The following is an 18518-nucleotide window of genomic DNA, read 5'->3' on the forward strand; positions in this document are numbered from 1 at the left end:
GCAACTCACCCTGTGCCTTAATCAGGAACACAGTCACCAGGCATTGCTTAGAAAATCAACAGGAAGAGAGCAGCAGCTCTGCAGGGCATTTCTGACTTCCTAAAGTATATACACACTGTCTTTACATTGAAATTGCAAAAACCCAGGAGCATTATGCCTTAGAGAGGTCATTAACATTATGTGAGATTTATCTGGGCCTAAATACGTCTTCCAAGACAAGGATGGTAGCATGAAGAGCTAGAATTGGGAACCTTGATGTTTTTGAGGAAGTATTGGGTATACTTCAACTCTGAGATAAACTCTTGCCTCTACAGCAGTAATTTCAGCTTTGCCTTTGTAAAAGCGGAAAACGGTAAAATTCAGTTTTTGATTGCTTAGTGTGTGACAGAGCTGTGTTCTTAAAGAGTTCAAGGTAAGCATAAATTCATGTCCAAAATGTAAAAAACATTTCAGAAATTCAAGTGGCTCTACAATTGATAGTCAGCATCAGGGTTTGAAACACATAATTCCAGTGGCCACAGAGACTCAGTTGCACCAGTCCTGTTCTAGGATTTTGCATTAGTCCCACGACTTGTGTGCTCCCAAATAACCAACATGCTTACTCTGAACTCTTTTAGGAATACACCTCTCTCATACCCTAAGCAATCACAAGTAGCAATAAATACACAGCTTCAGTTAAAAAGAAATTATCCCTTTCCATGGAATTAAAATTCTCTCTGTCTCTGAGAAAGCAAATGCACTGTTTTAAGTACCTTAATCACTTTGGACCTGTGAGATAATTCAGGCCTTTTTTCCTAGCTTTTATCATTCTGGCAGAATGAGGAAGTTTATGTAAGGATACAGGAGATAAGAAGGTTTGCATTGAAATAGTTTCAGTAACTCAAAGTCTCCAGAAATATGCTCCACTTTACTGGAAAGAAGTGTTCTTCAGAAACTAGTTTTAAACAATGTGATTTGCAATGTTTGCAAAGTGGTGATTAACTACAGTGAATATTAATGAGGGCCTACAGAGAATAATAATTGTGTTTTATAGTATAGCAATGAGTTCTTTTGCAGCAACAGGTTTGAAAGGAAGTGTCATGATTTTTTTTTAATCATGCATAATTTGGGGCTTTAAAATATTTCTTTTATAACTAGTAGTAATCTAGTGGCGTACAGAACTCATGATGGCTGACATTAAAATTACTTTTTTTGTACTATAAATACATATTTTTCTTTTCTCAGCATCCACACAAAGCTCTGACCACAGGAAAATTCTGTGGTTAATTTATTACATTAAAACCCAGTAAAGACCAAGTATAAGAGAGTTCATTTGCTCTATCCAGTGATACACTGGACAGACCACTTCATAGACAGTTACAGTAATTCTTGTCTGATAAAGATAAAAATGGACTAAGTGATGGTTAAGAATGATTTTATAGCAATGATTTGGGGGATTTTATAGCAATGATTTGGGAAATTTATAGCAATGATTTGCAGCTGGTGCTGCATCTTTGTAAGAATTTGTAGGTTTGACAGGAAGGGATTATAAGTGAAGTAATTTTCAGAGTGGGATAAAAACTGTGACCTCAGACAGGGAAACTTTCAGAGCACTTACTCAGATCTCATCCAAGAGATCCTGGCATTTTTCCTCAGCTCTATTTATTATGGGTTAAGTAATATTTTATCCAGAGTATTAGTTAGCAAAACTTCATCTATTCAATCTCTCATTTTCCAGTCTGACCATTTCTTCCTTTACTAAATCTTTTTTTTTTTTTTAATTTAATTTTACATTAGGTAAACTACAGGCAAAGCATAGACAAGCTGAAGTACAGCTCTGTGGCCAGTACTCCACAAATTGCTCAAGCCAAAATAAATGCACAGCAGCTCAGTGATGTAAGTTCTCCCATCATTAGCCACTGTTGTTTTTTAGAATGATGAAATAATCTAATTTCATAGCATTTGTAGCCTTATGTGTTTTATTCTTGACAGTTCTTCAGCAGATTCATAGCCAAACCAAGAATACATATCAAATGAAATCACTTTCAAAAATGTGGCAAATATACCAGTAGATCTAATATTTGTCTCCACTTTTAAGATTTGTATCAGCATGTTTTTTAAAGAAATTATTTTCTGTATCTTTATTAAGGCAAAGTTTTAAATTATATTTTTTGTACTTAAAGATAATCAGTAACTCTTTTATTTACAGAATAAATTTCTACTTCCTACTTCTTAAATAAAAGTTAGCCTTATAGCCTTCATACTTACATCACAAATTCCTAGGAATGTATTTATAATTTATGGCACCAATAACCTGAAATTTAACAGCAACCATTCAGTTGAATGGTTATATTTTTATTAAGTTAAAAATAACTCAGTTTCTTGCTGACCTTTTCAACATATGCAGTTGAACTACCGAGCCCAGTATGAGAAGACAAAAACAAATTACACTCTACCTCAGGATGTACCACTGCTGGTGAAAGCAAAAGCCAATGCTGAGTTATACAGTGAGGTAAGCCAAGCCTTGGGGAAATATTGGTATTCATGGTGCTGTTCATAGACTGAAATTAATATAATGATGATGACACTCTTTCTGGAAGCATTTAGCATTTATCATTTGGCTTTGTACTAAACAACATGAAATATGGTGCCCAGAATAGACAGAGATCCAATTTCAAGGACAGTGAAACCTCTAGACTTTTTTTTTCCAAGATATTTTCAGATGATCTGAATTTCTTTAAATTAATATTCACTTTACAAAACTAACTGCTTCTGAGGTGAAATCTGTATGAAGAACCAACATTTGCACAGTTCTAATAATTCGAAGTGAGCTGAAGTCAATGGAAAGAAACAGTGACTTCAGCCAAATTGGATCAAGCCTACTGTTGCTCCATTCATAGTTCCTGGCAATAAATAGTGATTCACTTAGAGTCTTGTGGGTTAAAACCACATGCTTGCAGGAAAAGTTGAATTTCTATTTAATTTTTAGAGTATTTTTCAGGGCTGCATTTTCATAGATAGTTTTGGAGGAAAAAAACCCCAAGACAAATAAGTGCAAAATGAGGAAAAAAACTCCAGTTATTACTGGTGTGAGTTTTATTTTTTAACCAGTTTCACAATTTTTCATGGTTTTGAGCTGTCATTACTGCAGGTTTTTTGTGTCTTGTACTCTTCCCCTAAGTTTTATTTGAGTTGCATTGGCAGGGTGTTGTGGAGGAGAATTCTTTGCACAGTACTGTGTTGGGATGCATGCTTATTGTTAGATATTGGTAAAATATAAACATGCAGAAAGCCAAATCCAGAAACTGAGGCTTCTTGAAAACCTTCTACTTCATTAGGTGCATGCATAGTATGGATGAAGGCATGCTTAATCTTGCTTTAATGGAATTTCAAGTGGAATCTTGAAAAAGAGCTTAAAAAGCCATTACTTAAAGCTCCACCAACTTCCAGAAGTTGTGTGTGATTCTCATGCGTTTCACTGGTGTTTGTGAGTGTGGCTCATGAGTGTTCTTTTGAAGACAATCTGATCATGAGGGATGCTGCTCTGACCTCTGCTTCACCCTGTGGGGTGGTCTCAGAGCACACCAGCTGGATTCCTTTTGAATGCTCTCCAGCAGCTCATGTAAAGAGCTGCACCTTCAAATTCAGTGCATGGACTTGACTGGTTATAGTTTGGAGATGGGAAAGAAAAATCCTGAAATAAGTGGAGTGTTGTCTGGTTCTCAGCTGTTCTGCCTACAGATCAGCTCCTATAGATCTATACTATTTCCCTAGTAGACATAACCAGAGGCAACTTTGAAAAACCCTCCCTCCTCTATATCTGTCTGAAATTGAGAATTATTGCTGGATATTCTGGGGCATTAAGTGCCTGTGAACTCCAAGAATAAAATTTTGACTCAATCCTAGACAATTAATTAGCTCAAAATGACAATGAACTGTGACTTAAGAAGGTCCCAGTTTGTGGACTGAGCATATTTATGCTTCTGTTTTTCTCTGAGTCATTTCCACATTTGTTTGAAAATCCTGTGTGTTTGTGTTAGTGACGTGTTGCTGTCTTTCCTTTCTCAGGTTAAGTACAAAGAAGGCTGGGAGAAGAGCAAGGGCCGGGGCTTTGAAATGAAACTTGATTCTCTGCCTTTACTTGCTGCCAAAGCTTCAAGGGATCTCGCCAGTGATGTATGTTACATTTAGTTACCTGGGAATTATTTTTATATAAGTAGCTACAGCACAGGCAAATAAAGCATAGCTCACCTCATCTGGATTTTTAAATCCTGCATTTGGCTGTCCATCCTTCTCAATGGCTAATGAGCAGTTGGAAACTTTCTCAGATTCTGCTGTGAAATTTCACTCACCAAAAATTATTTTTTTTAAAATCATGTGAACAGAGTGAAGCAAAATTTACATAACAAACCCATAGTGAAATGCAATGTTTTGAATTGTTTATAGCCTCAAAAATAGTATTATCTTCTACTACAAATGGAATGCATATTTCTTTAGTCTGCTTCCTTAATATAAATGTATATTAAAAAATTCCAAACAAAATCTTTCTAAACAACTTATATCAAGGTTTTTAACCCATGGAGAGGCAGAAAAGGCAGACACTTTTTCTGCAGCTGGAAAGTGTTCAGCAGTGGTGGGGATTCTAAACTCCAACTTCATTAAAGAAGCCAAATCTTAAATTCCTTGCTTGGATTGATTTTTTATCTTTGCCTCTAAGAGCCAGATAACTGAGCTAATCAGAAGAATTGAAGTTTATAAGCATATTCACCTCAGAGGGCTGAGCCTTAAAGAATGAGGTTAAAAACCTCATAAATAAGACTGATCTTGCATCTTTGGAATTTCTGAGAAAATCTGGGAAATCTGAAGTGACAGTGAGAGAATCAGACTAAGCTCTTCTAAATTTTGACCATCCAAATCGCCAGTGAAAAATGTACTGCTTATTTCATGGGTAATTGGAAATATTCTTAAATTTACACTGTTTTTTTTGACAGATTAAATATAAAGAAGAATATGAAAAAACAAAAGGAAAAGCAACTGAAACTAAGGATTCAAGACTTTTGCACTCCCTGAAGGTGGCCAAGATGAGTAGTGAGGTAAATTATTTCTCTTACTCAAAAGGTGAGGTTTTTCATAATTAGGAAACTTTCAGCAACACTATGTGATCTACCACTGTTACTGCTCTCACTGTAAAAAATTCTTGGAAGCACTTAACAAAATTGGTTTCCTTCACCATCTGTTAATCTGCAATGATTGCACAGCAGGGGATTTTGGTCAATGGTGCCCTTATTTTGGGGCAGGAAAATAACATCCAGTTAAAATCTCAATATGAATAAAATATCATCATATTAAAACCTCTACATATATACATATATACATATAAAACCTCTACATATACATATAGTATAAACTTCTACACAGAACTTTCAAGTCTGTAAGGGTATGTTTAAAAGCAAGATTTACTGTAATAGAAAAAATGCCTCTAGAATCTAGAAAATTTACCCTGGCATCTGTTTTGTCACTTCTAGGATGTGATTTCTACAGTCTTTTGGGGATTTTTTGCTTAACCAGCATAAGGACCCAAACAAGAGGGGTGATTTAAGATGGCTTTGTAATATCTGATACAGATATTCTATTTTCATTCCTATGTCTAGATTGCCTACAAAAAAGGTTTTGAGGAGAGCAAGGCCCATTTCCATCTGCCCATGGATATGATAAACCTGAGGCATGCCAAGAAGGCTCAGGCACTGGCCAGTGACTTGGATTACAGAACGAGACTCCATGAGTACACAGTGCTTCCAGAAGATATGAAGACCAAGTGGGCAAAGAAGGCCTATGGTCTCCAGAGTGATGTAAGATGATGTGCACCCAGCTTAACTCTTAAAACAGTGCAAGAGATGATAACTTTTTCCATTTGATATTAATTCTTGTTTCTTATGAACTCTGTCTGATTGTACTATGGCTTTTTAAATGTCTTTGCAATGGCTTTGAAACTGGAATGGGTACACATGTTCACTTACAAACATTATACTCGTGTTCCCTGTGCCAGTAAATGTCATTTTCCTCTGCAGCTCCAATATAGGGCAGATCTGACATGGATGAAAGGAGCTGGATGTATCACAGAAGGAAGTCTTAATATACAACAAGCCAAAAAGGCAGGAGATTTAGTCAGTGAGGTAAGCAAAGTTCTCAGGCTTCTGCCTATTTTTTGTTCAAAGGTTCATGCCCACTTATTCCATTCTATTATGTAATGGAGATCCAAACAAGGAATATCTGAGAAATGGAAAAACTGATGGGCATCATTTAGTTATTCTATAGTTTAGAAGATCTGGTTTAGAGATTAAAATTACATTTTCCCTTTATATAATTATCAGAATAGTCTCTGAGGTAGAAATCCCTGTATTTGTGCTTCCACCTCTTTTTATTCTCCTGTCCATATTGCAGATCAGCATTGAATTTCCATTGAGTTTCATGTACTGCATGAAGTGCAAAGAGGCTTTAAGGAGCAGTATTGAAAAATTAGATATTTTCTAGCCATAGTTGAAAATTTCCTTACTCCTTGGCAAGTAGAGGTTTGGTTTTACTGGCAGCCTCATCTTTTCCTGCTTTTCATTGCTTTTGCCTTATTAATTCATGGCTTTGCACTGCCATTAACCTTATGGAAGTAAACTTCCTCAGCTTCTTAGCTATGGTTGAGCAGTCTCACTAGTGCTAGGAGAACTAGAGAACAGAGAGAAGAATAAATTAGGGGAAGTTTGACAAGAGGGATGAAATCCCACTTAGCTCTGGAAGGAGGAACAGAAGCCAGTTAGTTACTGGGGATCACACTCTCTGACACCTTGGGTCTCTGACATCCTCTCACTACTCCTACAAGGGGAAAAAATACATCTTAGAAACAAAAGAAGAGCAGCTACCTCAGATCTGGTGTCTTGCTACTGACATCTGCTTCTGGGGTGTGCTGTAGTAATAATCACTTCCACAAATATTTAATCCATAATGATCTGCCTTTTCATTCCAGTGCTGTGCAAGGCCACGAGATGGCTGACAGTCACCTAAACTGGAGACTGGTGGATATTATTTTAGAGATCTCTATTGCCATACAAAGCCTGGTGTTTTGTCATTTCTTTGCAGGATGTCACTACATTGTGTTCCATGCAAGGTGACAAAACATGCTGTTTTTAATCTGCCGCCCTCCCTTCCAGCTTTCTAAAGTAAAGCGATGAGCACCTCTTTGAAGTGCTGCATGCTTTTTTAACTTCTATTTTGTGTTCCCCTAGCAGAGACACAGTGTAAACTGATCTGTTCACCCATCAGTTCAAACAGAAGAATTTCTCTCCTGAAATGCCAGATAATGAAAAAAAATAAAGCATTTACACTCTTTCTAGGTGGAATGCCCCACTTCATGACTGAACTGGTAGAATAAGAATTCAACTGAAGTGCACAACAAGAGTTTACTTGGTCTCCCCTGTCACACTGTGGTGTTGAAACAGAGTCCTGCATTTCCTTGTACTATCTCAAAGAAAGAAAGGATGCTTAGCTCACTCTCGAATGAGTGGTGCAAAAGGTTGAAGCAAAGGCATTAATTTAAATCAGGCTAAAGCCTTATAAAGTCAATTAAAGTATTCCATTCATTTCAATGTATTTCAGATGTAAAACAGAATGTAAAATGGAATGAAACTATGGACAGTCTTACATACCAAACTAAAAATATTAGGCTCTATGGACATTTGTCCATTCAAATGGATGGCACCAGAAGATGAATAAAGAACAATATTTTTTTTTCCATATCTGAGACTTGAGCCTAGTGGAGGCCTCTCATAGCTGTTCGTTCCAGAAAGGCTTGACAGCAATGTCTATGCCTAGCTCTGCTTTGAAAAGAGGAAGATTTTGAGAGGATGGGGAAGATTTTGAATTCAAGTTACTTTCAGAACTCTAAATAGCTCACTCTAATTAAAGTATCATCTTAATAATTTAAAAATATCTCAGTAACAAATATTCAGTGATTTGAACCACCCATACATGTGCTTGAGAAGTCTCTTATAAGGATATGAGATAGTAGCACTGACTGTGTGGCTTGTCAGCTCTCTTGGGTCCTGATTTAAGTCATACCTGGGTTGTGAGCACCACTCACTGGATGGTGTGCAACCTAGGTCCTATAAGATATGAAGACAGGACATCAGGCACCAAAGGTATCCATGCCTGCAGTGTCAGCAACAGTGCATTTGGCACACACTTGTGCACTGCCCTCCTCACCTCAAAATACCAGACTTGGGAGCTTATCTTGTTTATACCTGTGCTAAAACTGTCTTGGGAATTTATAGGCCACTTCTGGCTCTATCACTCATGTATTTTTTAAAAGTGATACATTTTTAGGGGAGGACAAGTACTGCAGAAAATTTTGTGTAACTTGCTTTAATTTGCTGTAGAAAAAGTACAGGCAGAAGGCTGATGCTCTGAAGTTCACCAGTGTGGCTGACAGTTCTCAGATCAAGCACGCCAAGAAAAGCCAGGAACTTCAAAGTGATGTGAGTCCTTGACTGAATTTGTCTCTTTACAAGCAGGTTAGGGATAATGTGGTCATTGCTGACATATGTACACAGTCTTGAAGCCTTTCAATATATAAAGTTTCTTCTGAATAATTCTAAGGGGTTTTATTTGTTTATTTGATTAATTCTCTCCTTGAATTCTTTGAACTAGAACAACAGCAACAAAAATCATTGGGAATCTCTTGTGTGCTTATCTCTTGTGTGCTGGACAAGCTGCCTTTCTGTGTGTGCTGAAAACAGAATAGTAACCAGAGATTTTGAGCTTTATAGTAGGGACTTCTTCTGTGGGATGTAAGAAATGTAGTACTTTGTGAATGGGGCATATTTTCATAGTTTTTCAACAGCTCCTCCAAGAACTTCATGGGCTAAAATAGAGAAGTTAATTTCTCTGCTGTCGTAGCCCTGGGATATAAAATGGGGATGATTTCTACTCAGATCATAAGAGGTCCTTGATGTTTTCATTCAAAGTTGTAATGTTAGTCCTCACTGGAGTATTGTGTCAGCAATTACAATTAGGTCAGAAATGTTCTCTGCAGATTCAATTGCTAGTATCCTTCATTTCATGCCTACAATTCTCTGTTTCTATGTCCCATTAAAGACTTTCATTCTACCCGAGAAGTAGCTGCAGTTTAACATTGGGTGAAATATGTTCTTGCATTTTGTTTAGAGTATGAATTACTGTCAGCTTTATAGCTAGATAAGTAGCTAAGTTTGGAAAATAAAATTAAAGTACCCTGATATATGTGATGTTTCACAGCTTCCTTGAAATTGAACCATGAGTACTTTGGCCACTGACTCTGTAGACCAGTTTTTAACTCCATATTTAACAAAAAAATTAAAGATACTAAAGAATAACTTTCCCAGATAAGTTAACCCATACAAATCCTTGAATATTTTGGGTGTTTTAACCAGTATTCCTTCAATCCTTAAATGTGGACTACTGCTTGTTGACCCTGCTTTGCTTCCTGTGGACAGGTTGCCTACAGGTCAGGGAAGGAGCAGTTTCTTCATCAGTACACCATCAGCAAAGATGACCCTGTCTTCATGCTGGCCAAAGCAAATGCTGCCAATATCAGTGAGGTACTGTGTGATTCCCTCACTCCTGTGAATAGTTACAGCTGCAGTGAAGTAATTGTTCTCTAGGTAAAATGATGTTCTTTCTCAGAGAAGATCCTCATGTTTTCTATATAAAAACTCAAAATTTAATTCCATGCTCCTAATAAATAGTAGTCATATCTTCTGTTCTGAAGACTAGCCACTTCTAGAGTTTGAAGCTGTGCACTTTTCACATGCTTCCAGGTGAGTGGCACACTGCCAGTTTCACTGGAACCACTGAGATGTTGGGGTTGCAGTAACCACAGCATCCACAATACAGGATGTAAGGGAAGACACCAGGATCTGATCTGTAGCCATACAGTCTCTGGGCATGGAGTGCAGAAGGAACTCATTACTTGAAGGCTTTCACTGTGACTGTAGAACAAATAGAAAGGATTGATAGTAATAAAGAAACTGTGCTGTTGTCATCTCTTTAGAAACTCTACAGGAGTAGCTGGGAGAAGCAGAAGGAGAAAGGATTTGTGCTTCGTTTGGATGCTTTGTCATTCTTGACAGCTAAGGCAAAGAGGGATCTGGCAAGTGATGTGAGTATGGTCTCCATCAGCCTCCTTTTTCTTAGGACAGCTGACAGTCCAGGTTGCTGCTAGTGTTGGGAATGTGTCACATATGTCTCAGTGCCCTGAGCCACCCTCACTCGATTCATGCTAAGGAGCGATGGAGGAGTTGTCTGGGTGATTGGCATTCTGTAATTAGTCAGAAAGTTTGCTCTGAGGAATTCAGAGCTTTTCCCCACATGCTGACTGTGTTTTCCTATTCTCATTTTGACCCGAGGGTGAATTTTAGAACTCAAAATGAAGTGGAAATCTCCTGTGAAACATCATAACTTAATATATCTCTGCCTGACCAGAAAATTCCTGAAAGAATCTTCTGACCTCTGTGTCTGAAGAATGTTGTTTTTCCTAGAGAGAACCAAAAAGAAAATATTTCTTACAGGTTTTTGTGAACATATTATTATCATCAAGAAAGGGCTTATTCTCTATAGACACTAATTTCTAAGGCATTCCAGTTGTCTTTTGCAAATGATCTTCTTTCTTGCTTGTATTGAGGACCCAGCATGCCACACCACTGACAGATCATTGCTTTACTCCCAGCAGAGCTGTCAGTTTGGCAGCTTAAATCATTTACTCTTGGTCTGTTTTCTTCTTCACAGGTTAAATATAAGGAAGGTTATGAGAAGATGAAGGGTAAGCTCATTGGAGTAAAAGCTGTGGAGGAAGATTCGCAGATGGCTCATTCCCTGCAGATGTCAAAGTTGCAGAGTGATCTGGAGTACAAGAAGGCCTTTGAGGGCACAAAGAGTCAGTTCCAGATCCCCATGGATATGGTTAACCTCGTTCATGCCAAAAAGGCTCAGAATCTGGCCACAGATATAGGATACAAGACCTCTCTCCATCAGTACACAGCCCTGCCTACTGACAGGAAAGTGGCATGGGCCAAGTGGGCCTATGGATTGCAAAGTGATGTAAGTGCAGAGCTTCACCTGTTTCAGTGCCCTCTCATCCTGCCCACTCTCAGCACACTTAGGGCTGACTTTATTCTGGCATTTATGCTTGTAATGCCACGACACCTTTATGCACCTAATTTTTCAGCTATTAAATAGTGGGTATTAACAGTAACTATTAAGCACTTATTTCCTCAAGAGGTATATTTAAGTTGTGCAGTGCTTCTGAGGAGGGTTATAACTCTGTTTATGAGCATGGCTTCTTCAAAGCCTCCTTCAAATGCTAATAAAACACTAGGATTCCTATATGATGTACATTTATTTTTGTTTCCTAATGTGCAGGGAGGTTAAAGAACTTATGATGATAAAATTGGTGATAAAATTCCATATGGACACCACATGTAACCATCAGATGAACGGTCTGGTACTGTAAACAGTTAAGTTAAACTTTCCATTCTGAGGTTGTAAGTCAGAACTTTTCAAGGAGACTGAGATAGAAATGTGTACAGGCCTTGTTGAGGTATGGCTGCTGAAACCTTTGTGGCAGCTTTGAGAAACCTGACTTACAGCCAAGCATTTGAAATGCAGTACTGTTGGTAGGAGAGGATTTGTGAGGAAACTGAGAAGTGCTCCTGTACTCTTCTTCCTTAAAGACACATGGAAAAACAAACAAACCAAAATGCTTTCTCTCCAGTAAAACAAAAGGTTATGCTTTGGGAAATGCTAAGTGTCATTTTCTTTTTATTGCAAGTCACGGATGATCTTTTTAAAAGTGCTCCATATACAAGAAAAGTGAAGTTAGAGTAAAAATTGCAAGCAACAGTAAGGTGTAGACCACTTTTAAAAATTACCTTGTAAGGCATAGTGCACAATGAGTCCTTATACTTCTATTTCATTCTGTTTTTTTTTTTTGGTTTTTTTTTTTTTTTTTTTTTTGCTTTCCTTGCAACTATGCAATAGTGAATAAAACAAAAGCAGGCACTAATTGACTTCATTGTTGTTCTGGAGATGTCTGAATCCTTTAATGGCATTTTAAGTGTATGAACACCAACAATAGGACATTTTCTTTTCTTTGTCAGAACCGATACAGAGCAGATTTGAACTGGATGAAAGGAGCTGGATGGATAGCCACTGGGTCATTAAATGTGGAACAGGCTAAGAAGGCAGGAGAACTCATTAGTGAGGTGAGATTTCATGACAGCATGTAACAGAATTTGCTGCATAATGCGTGCAAAATGTCTGTATGAAATTAAAATAATTTCCACTCAAAGGGGAAAGAAAAAGGCATACCACATGAAAGCCCTCAAAACCAGGGATAGGACTGGTAATTAGAGGGAAACCAGATACCAAACACATACCAGTAGGAGTCCATATAGCCTTTGCAAAAACAAAGTAGGTGACAAATGATATTATGAATAATAATGGCAATCAAACAGTGCTCAATTGCTACCCACTAGCCTACCTTTTTAATGAACCAAAACAGGAGAGATGATGAAAAGATGGAGCCATTGGACCCAGAACCTCCTTTTGTAACAGATACATGTTTCCTTCTTGCTCGTTTTTCATTGAAATTCATATAGATATCTCTGTCTGTAGCTATCAGCCCAAGCAGTTTTCATCCTTATTTTTCCCTATAACCAATATCACTTACAAGAGAAGTCAGACTAGAGTACTTTGTGCCTGTCCCATGAGGCATTCAAATGAAGTTCTGGTGGAAATGGTTAAAAGGTTCATAGTATTCTGTTACTGTTATTTCAGAGGTAGTCATGCTGGCCAAATCTGTTGCTGCAAGAGACTGAATCCTGTGTTTTTTCAATAACTATGATGCAGGAATCATGTGTCCATTCAGTCTGTGGAGTATGAAGTCTCAGAAGAATACATCTTTTAGACTGATTGCTAACACTATTTTTTCCCCCGTGTAATCATCCGTTGTGAAGAAGGATGATTTTTTTTAGACACAATTAATGAGATCCTCAGGTAGTGTCAAGCAAGGTAGCTTTATAAAAGCTGCTACAGTAAGGCCAGCTGGAATAGTAACTGTAAATCTGTATGGGTATTCCACTTGGGTGTTTCAGTAGTGAAAACTGCTGAGTAGAAATTTAACCCCCCTAGATTGTTAATCTCAACCTTTTTGTGAGTACTAAGTAATATTAGGTTGCTGTGAGCCTTGTCCTTTCTTACGTATAGTGACAAGTTCTTCTAATACTGATAAAAAACAATTGCCAGGATATAATCTCTAGCAATTTTTTGCAGAGATGTTCTGGTCAACTCTGCTTTGTCTCCAAATTTAAGACAAAGCATAAACCACTTTTGTTCCCTGTTAAACTCAGTAAGATTGCTCAGTTTTAAGAAATTACTTTTGGAAACCAAAACATTACTTAAGTTTATAATACTTTAAAGTGTTTATGTGTTTTACATTGGTATTTTTAGTCTTCAAAGGGTCAAGATGTTGCTTCAAATAAACTTCTGTGGGTCACAGCTCAGTTTAAAGAAAATGACAAGCCAGGAGTTTATCTCAGGCATTTGGAAAATTTAGTATGTGCTCTTTGGAGAAGTGATAAAGGTATTGATGGATTTAAGACAAGTCCTGCAGGAAGGGAAGCTTCTAGTGACCTGGCCAAATGGAAAAACTGTTGTTTTTCCACTGAACTGCTGACATCTTAAATATGTATATATAACAACACCAAGAAGCTCTCAGAAGGTACTGTGAATCCTTTACAGCAAGCAAAATTAGTATCATTATCTAGAAGATCTGCCGTAACGATTAGGTACTGTGTCAATAACTGCACAGATTTGCTGCAGGTTTAAGGAGGTAACCTAAACCCCTAACCAATAAGTTAAATAGTTGCCATTATTAACACACTACAATTGCCTATCATTTCTTGCTTAAAGGAACTGTAAATTAAAAATACAATAGGTCATACTCTATTTGAAGTAATGTAGAAAAGATTTTAAAATCCTGAGTTCTGGAGTATTTAGGTAAGCAGAACCTGATTTTGAAATATTTTTCTTATATTTAAAGATTAATATTAATTGGCAAAAGGTTATTGTTGAATTGAAACAAATATTAATCTGAAAGTACCTAGGACATAAAGATGAGGAAAGAGGAATAATAATTATGTTCACAAATTCACTCTAATCTCCAGCAACCTATGATTTTTCTCTTTCAAATAGCATGAAAGAGCAGCACAAAATTCACAGCTTTGATCTTTTTCTGCTCAACAGAAGAAGTACCGTCAGCATCCATATGCTTTGAAGTTTACCAGTATTAAAGACACTCCTGAGATGATCCAGGCTAGAATTAGTTATAACCAGGCTGTGGATGTAAGTTATAATGTATATACATTATGATTATAAGAGTGGTATCCTCTTTGAACGACCTGATTGAAGCACTGGCTTTCTCTCTCTTTCTTTCTCTGAGATTATCCTTCAGAACCACGAAACTTCTGTATTCTGGTGTGGTGCATCCCACAAAGAGCATGTTTCTCACTTGGACTGGGAGGAGATCCCACAGAAGTGAATGGGATTTTCATACAGAAAGCACTTTCTGTCTCATTTATTTTCAGAAGTAAAATTTAGGAGTAAGACTGACCTTTGACCTTTAAAGAATTTTGGCCTTTTGAACATGTTTGGGGTTCCTTCCCCTTTTCAAACAGAACTTTCAAATTTCAGTTTCTGCATATTCTTTAGAAACAAAATGTAAGGCAGCATGACAAGGAAGGAAAAATAAATTATTTCAAGCTGTCATCCTGCTGAGAGAGAAATCCAGGAGGGGAAACCTTAAAGGGAAGAATTGAGGCTGTTTGGTGTTTAAACATGTTTATTTTTAATAGAAGAGCGATTTAAAAATATTGTAGACTTAACTGGGATAATACAGTAGTGAATAATAAGCAAAAGTCACTCAAAAAAGACAAGTTTCAAACATAAGAGGATGTTTTATTTTGAAAATAGATATTTTTAAAGTGAAGGAGAAGATGAAAGACTTTGTGTAAAACACATGCTATTGTAATACTTTTGGTGTCTGTGCCTTTGGTTTAATTAATAAGATCCAAAAGGCTTACATCTCAGGCAGGATAAAGATAAGTAATTTTGTTTCACTGAGACACAGTCAAAATCAGTCTGGTGCTCTACTTCTTCACACATGGAGTTCTCATTAATTTTCCTCTTATGGAGCTGCAATACAAGTGGGCCCAGCTGCTAAAAAAGTGTCAGACAGGTGAAATGGAGGGGTCCATTCTAATCTCAAACCCTTCTGCAGAAATAATACCCTGGGAAAGGCAAGTCAGGTGCTCCAGACATGGGTCATATCTATGGCCAAGGAAAGGTGTCATCTGAAAGTTATGGTGTCAATGAAAGAAGGAACCTAGGCTAGCAAAGAAAAACATTATGAGAAGGAGAACTCTGCATAGCCATTGCAGGGGAAGTTCCAGTTCCAGTTAATTGCATAGAACTCCTCTGTCTGCAAATATCTAAAAGTTACCTGGTCCTGGGCCAGATCTGTGCTCTTCCTCCAAGGGTTTATATGAGTGGCACACACAGACACATCCCATCCCTTCTGTGATGGGATAAATCACCTTCTGAGGTGTTTCAATCTCTTCCCATTGACTATTGAGCACCCCTTTGCAACTAACTCTGCAAATAAATTTGGAATAATTGCACAGATAATTACCATCCCATTTATCTGCTAAAATTGAACACCTTTGGAGAGGTGTTTGGGGAACTTCAACTCCCTGTATTTCTGTGGAATTTCAAAGTGTTAGTGGGCTACTCATTGCTGCACACCCTTAATCACTACTGTTTATTTTTCTTCTCCCCACCCACATACCTTAGAAGTTTTATCAAATTAATATTCAAATATCTGAATTTTCATATACATTGATTTACACACTCAAAACTTCAAGGAGCTCCTCTCTAGCATACTCTAGCTGATAAGTGTATCAGATCCCAAAGCTTTTTGAATGCATTTTGACTGATACAATTACCTGTATTTATTAATGCCTCTGCTGCTTTTCTGTAGTGTTTGCTTTCCATAGACTTAATTGTTAATGTTTTTGTTTGAACTAATGATTGAACATGTAGAGAGTACTTGCTACTGAAATTCATCTCTGTTTGCAGAGGCTGTACAAGGAGCATGGAGAGAGTATAAAGCATCAGTATACACCAACAACAGATCTTCCTGAAATCCTCCAGGCCAAATTAAATGCTATGAATATCAGTGAGGTATAAACGTGACCTTTAATATTTTAAAGTAAAGTGGAAATGTTGATAGTGCTTTGCTGCTTGACCTAAACAGGAAATCATACTAGATTTCTTTCATTTCCCCAGTATATGATCATTCTATGGCCTAAATATTTCTGAAGTAATGTGGGAAATCAAAGTTCTTATCCAACTTCACCTACATTAGAAAGATTAAGAATGATCAAACCAATAATCTTTTATAATAGACATTTGTCTTGCAGTAATTCCTGTTGTGCATTGATATTTTTATTTGTGTTTGCCTTCTGCATTAGAATAGAATGAAACTCATCTGGTAACATTTCTAGGGTTTCAATAATGCTGCGATGTCAACCCTCTGAACAGCAACTCTTCTTTATTTCTGTTCCATATTTCCTAGACTCGTTACAAGGAGTCCTGGAGAAGGATGAAAGATGGTGGCTATCAGCTGAAACTGGATGCCATCCCCTTCCAGGCAGCAAAGGCTTCGGGTGAAATCATAAGTGATGTACGTGAACCTACTGCTGATACTGTCCAGTAGGACATGTCAGTCACTCCAGACTGTATCTGCCCTGCTGAGTGACTTTTAATGGAAACAGCATGTCCAGCCAGCTCAGCATCTGGGAGACATCTGGCCTCGGACTAGTTAGTGCTGCTTCTGGAGGTGCAGTCACAGTGAGGTGTTGTTGGTAAATAAGCAAAGGCAGGTTTGTGAAAGCAAAGCTGAGCAGTTTACCTGCTGCAGTGACTGCACAGTCACAGGGATTGCAGTTGGGTGAGGTCTTCCTAGAACCCACTAAACCTTGATTCAGATTTATTATCATACTGAATATTGTCATAATTGACTATCTTATGAAAGCCCTTTTATTCAGGTTTTAACAGCTGGACAAATACTTCTCTTTACTCCTATCCACATTTCTGCTCCTACTTCCTTTTTAGCACAAATATAAGGAGGCCTTTCAGAAAATGAAAGGGCAGATGGCTGGCTCATGTGGCCTGGATGGTGACATTCATATTGCTCATTCAGTCCGTGCAACATCTCTGCAGAGTGATGTAAGTACAAGGAAGAAGATGGGGGCATTCTTGAATTGGTTTCCTAAGCGTGAATAGTTCCTCAAGGAAGATGCACTTAGCTGTGGACTAGCTGTAGAATAGCCTACTTATTGTAAACTTAGGGCTTTCTGTCCCACTTTCAGATATATTAATATAATTGTGATATTCTTGCCATTCTTCTGATTTATTTAGAGTAACATTAATTTGGCAGTAAATGAAGCTTGTGTTCTTGCACACTCCTCTGCTTCATACCATTGCTGCCTATCACAGAATATTTTACTCTGTGAAAGCGTCACTCAGAGGCAGGTCTAACTGAGAATTAGTACAGAAGTAAATGAAATTAGTTATTCAGTGTTGATTTTCAATTTACTGTTTTTCTGAAAGACCAGAGGATGAATGAGTTTATGGTATTTCAAGTTGGACCTTTTTGGTTGGGGAATGGTTCCCACCTGGTCTTGACATATACTAAAAATGACATCATTTGTTGTTTTCTTATAATAATGGTAACTCTTCAGTGCATTTTGAAGACTGTGGCTTCATCCAGAAAGCAGTGAAATATATGGGTGTGTGTTCATGGTTCTCAGAAGTGCTGGTCTTGTAGTGATGGCAGACTTAGACAAACAGGTAGTAGAAAGTGTTTGAAGAATTTATCCATCTGTCAGGTTACTCTAAGTCATTTGATGACCACCAATAGCTCTGGATGTTCATTATCCTGATGAACAGCCTAAACATCTCAAATTTGCATAATCTGATTGGGAAATGTCATGTGAAAAAAATTCTTTGAAGATTTCAGCACCTTTCTTTTCCTGGACAGACACAAGAAGTGAAAAAAAAACAACCCAGCACTGAATAGTAGTCTAAAATTATGAAACTAAACTGGCCAAGCCAACAAATATTTTGACCTGAGGGTTTTTTTAATTCTAATATAAATAAGGCTGCTTGCATGTTTTACTCAGGCAGTAGCTGCTTCTTTTTGTGGCACTTTCTAAAAATGCAGTGAATTAGGACTTGCCAGTTTGCTTAATTTTATAGATTCAATGTATCAAGTTTTAACAAAAACCTAACTAAATAATCTCAGTTTAATTTTATATAATATAGATGGCTACTTTTTGATGAAGAATAGGCTGCCTCATATTCTAATTATAATTACTGTTCTTTCACAGTATGGTTAA

General features: G+C 37.4%; 1 protein-coding gene across 4 annotated transcripts in view; it reads left to right on the forward strand.

The window, feature by feature from the left end:
* NRAP (nebulin related anchoring protein) overlaps positions 1–18518 on the forward strand; it is a 47737-nt gene that overhangs the window by 16092 nt on the left and 13127 nt on the right. For 3 of the 4 annotated variants that reach the window (XM_053949375.1, XM_053949372.1, XM_053949373.1), the window contains 15 exons: positions 1777–1875; positions 2387–2491; positions 4048–4155; positions 4971–5072; positions 5631–5828; positions 6048–6152; positions 8403–8501; positions 9498–9602; positions 10055–10162; positions 10789–11100; positions 12159–12263; positions 14305–14403; positions 16195–16299; positions 16694–16801; positions 17233–17346. In XM_053949375.1, the coding sequence (XP_053805350.1) occupies positions 1777–1875; positions 2387–2491; positions 4048–4155; positions 4971–5072; positions 5631–5828; positions 6048–6152; positions 8403–8501; positions 9498–9602; positions 10055–10162; positions 10789–11100; positions 12159–12263; positions 14305–14403; positions 16195–16299; positions 16694–16801; positions 17233–17346 (1872 nt within the window). The remainder of the gene's footprint in view (positions 1–1776; positions 1876–2386; positions 2492–4047; positions 4156–4970; positions 5073–5630; positions 5829–6047; positions 6153–8402; positions 8502–9497; positions 9603–10054; positions 10163–10788; positions 11101–12158; positions 12264–14304; positions 14404–16194; positions 16300–16693; positions 16802–17232; positions 17347–18518) is intronic. The other variant, XM_053949374.1, reaches the window with a different exon arrangement.

Source organism: Vidua chalybeata, chromosome 8 (assembly GCF_026979565.1).
Source record: "Vidua chalybeata isolate OUT-0048 chromosome 8, bVidCha1 merged haplotype, whole genome shotgun sequence".
Classification (NCBI taxonomy): Eukaryota; Metazoa; Chordata; class Aves; order Passeriformes; family Viduidae; genus Vidua; species Vidua chalybeata.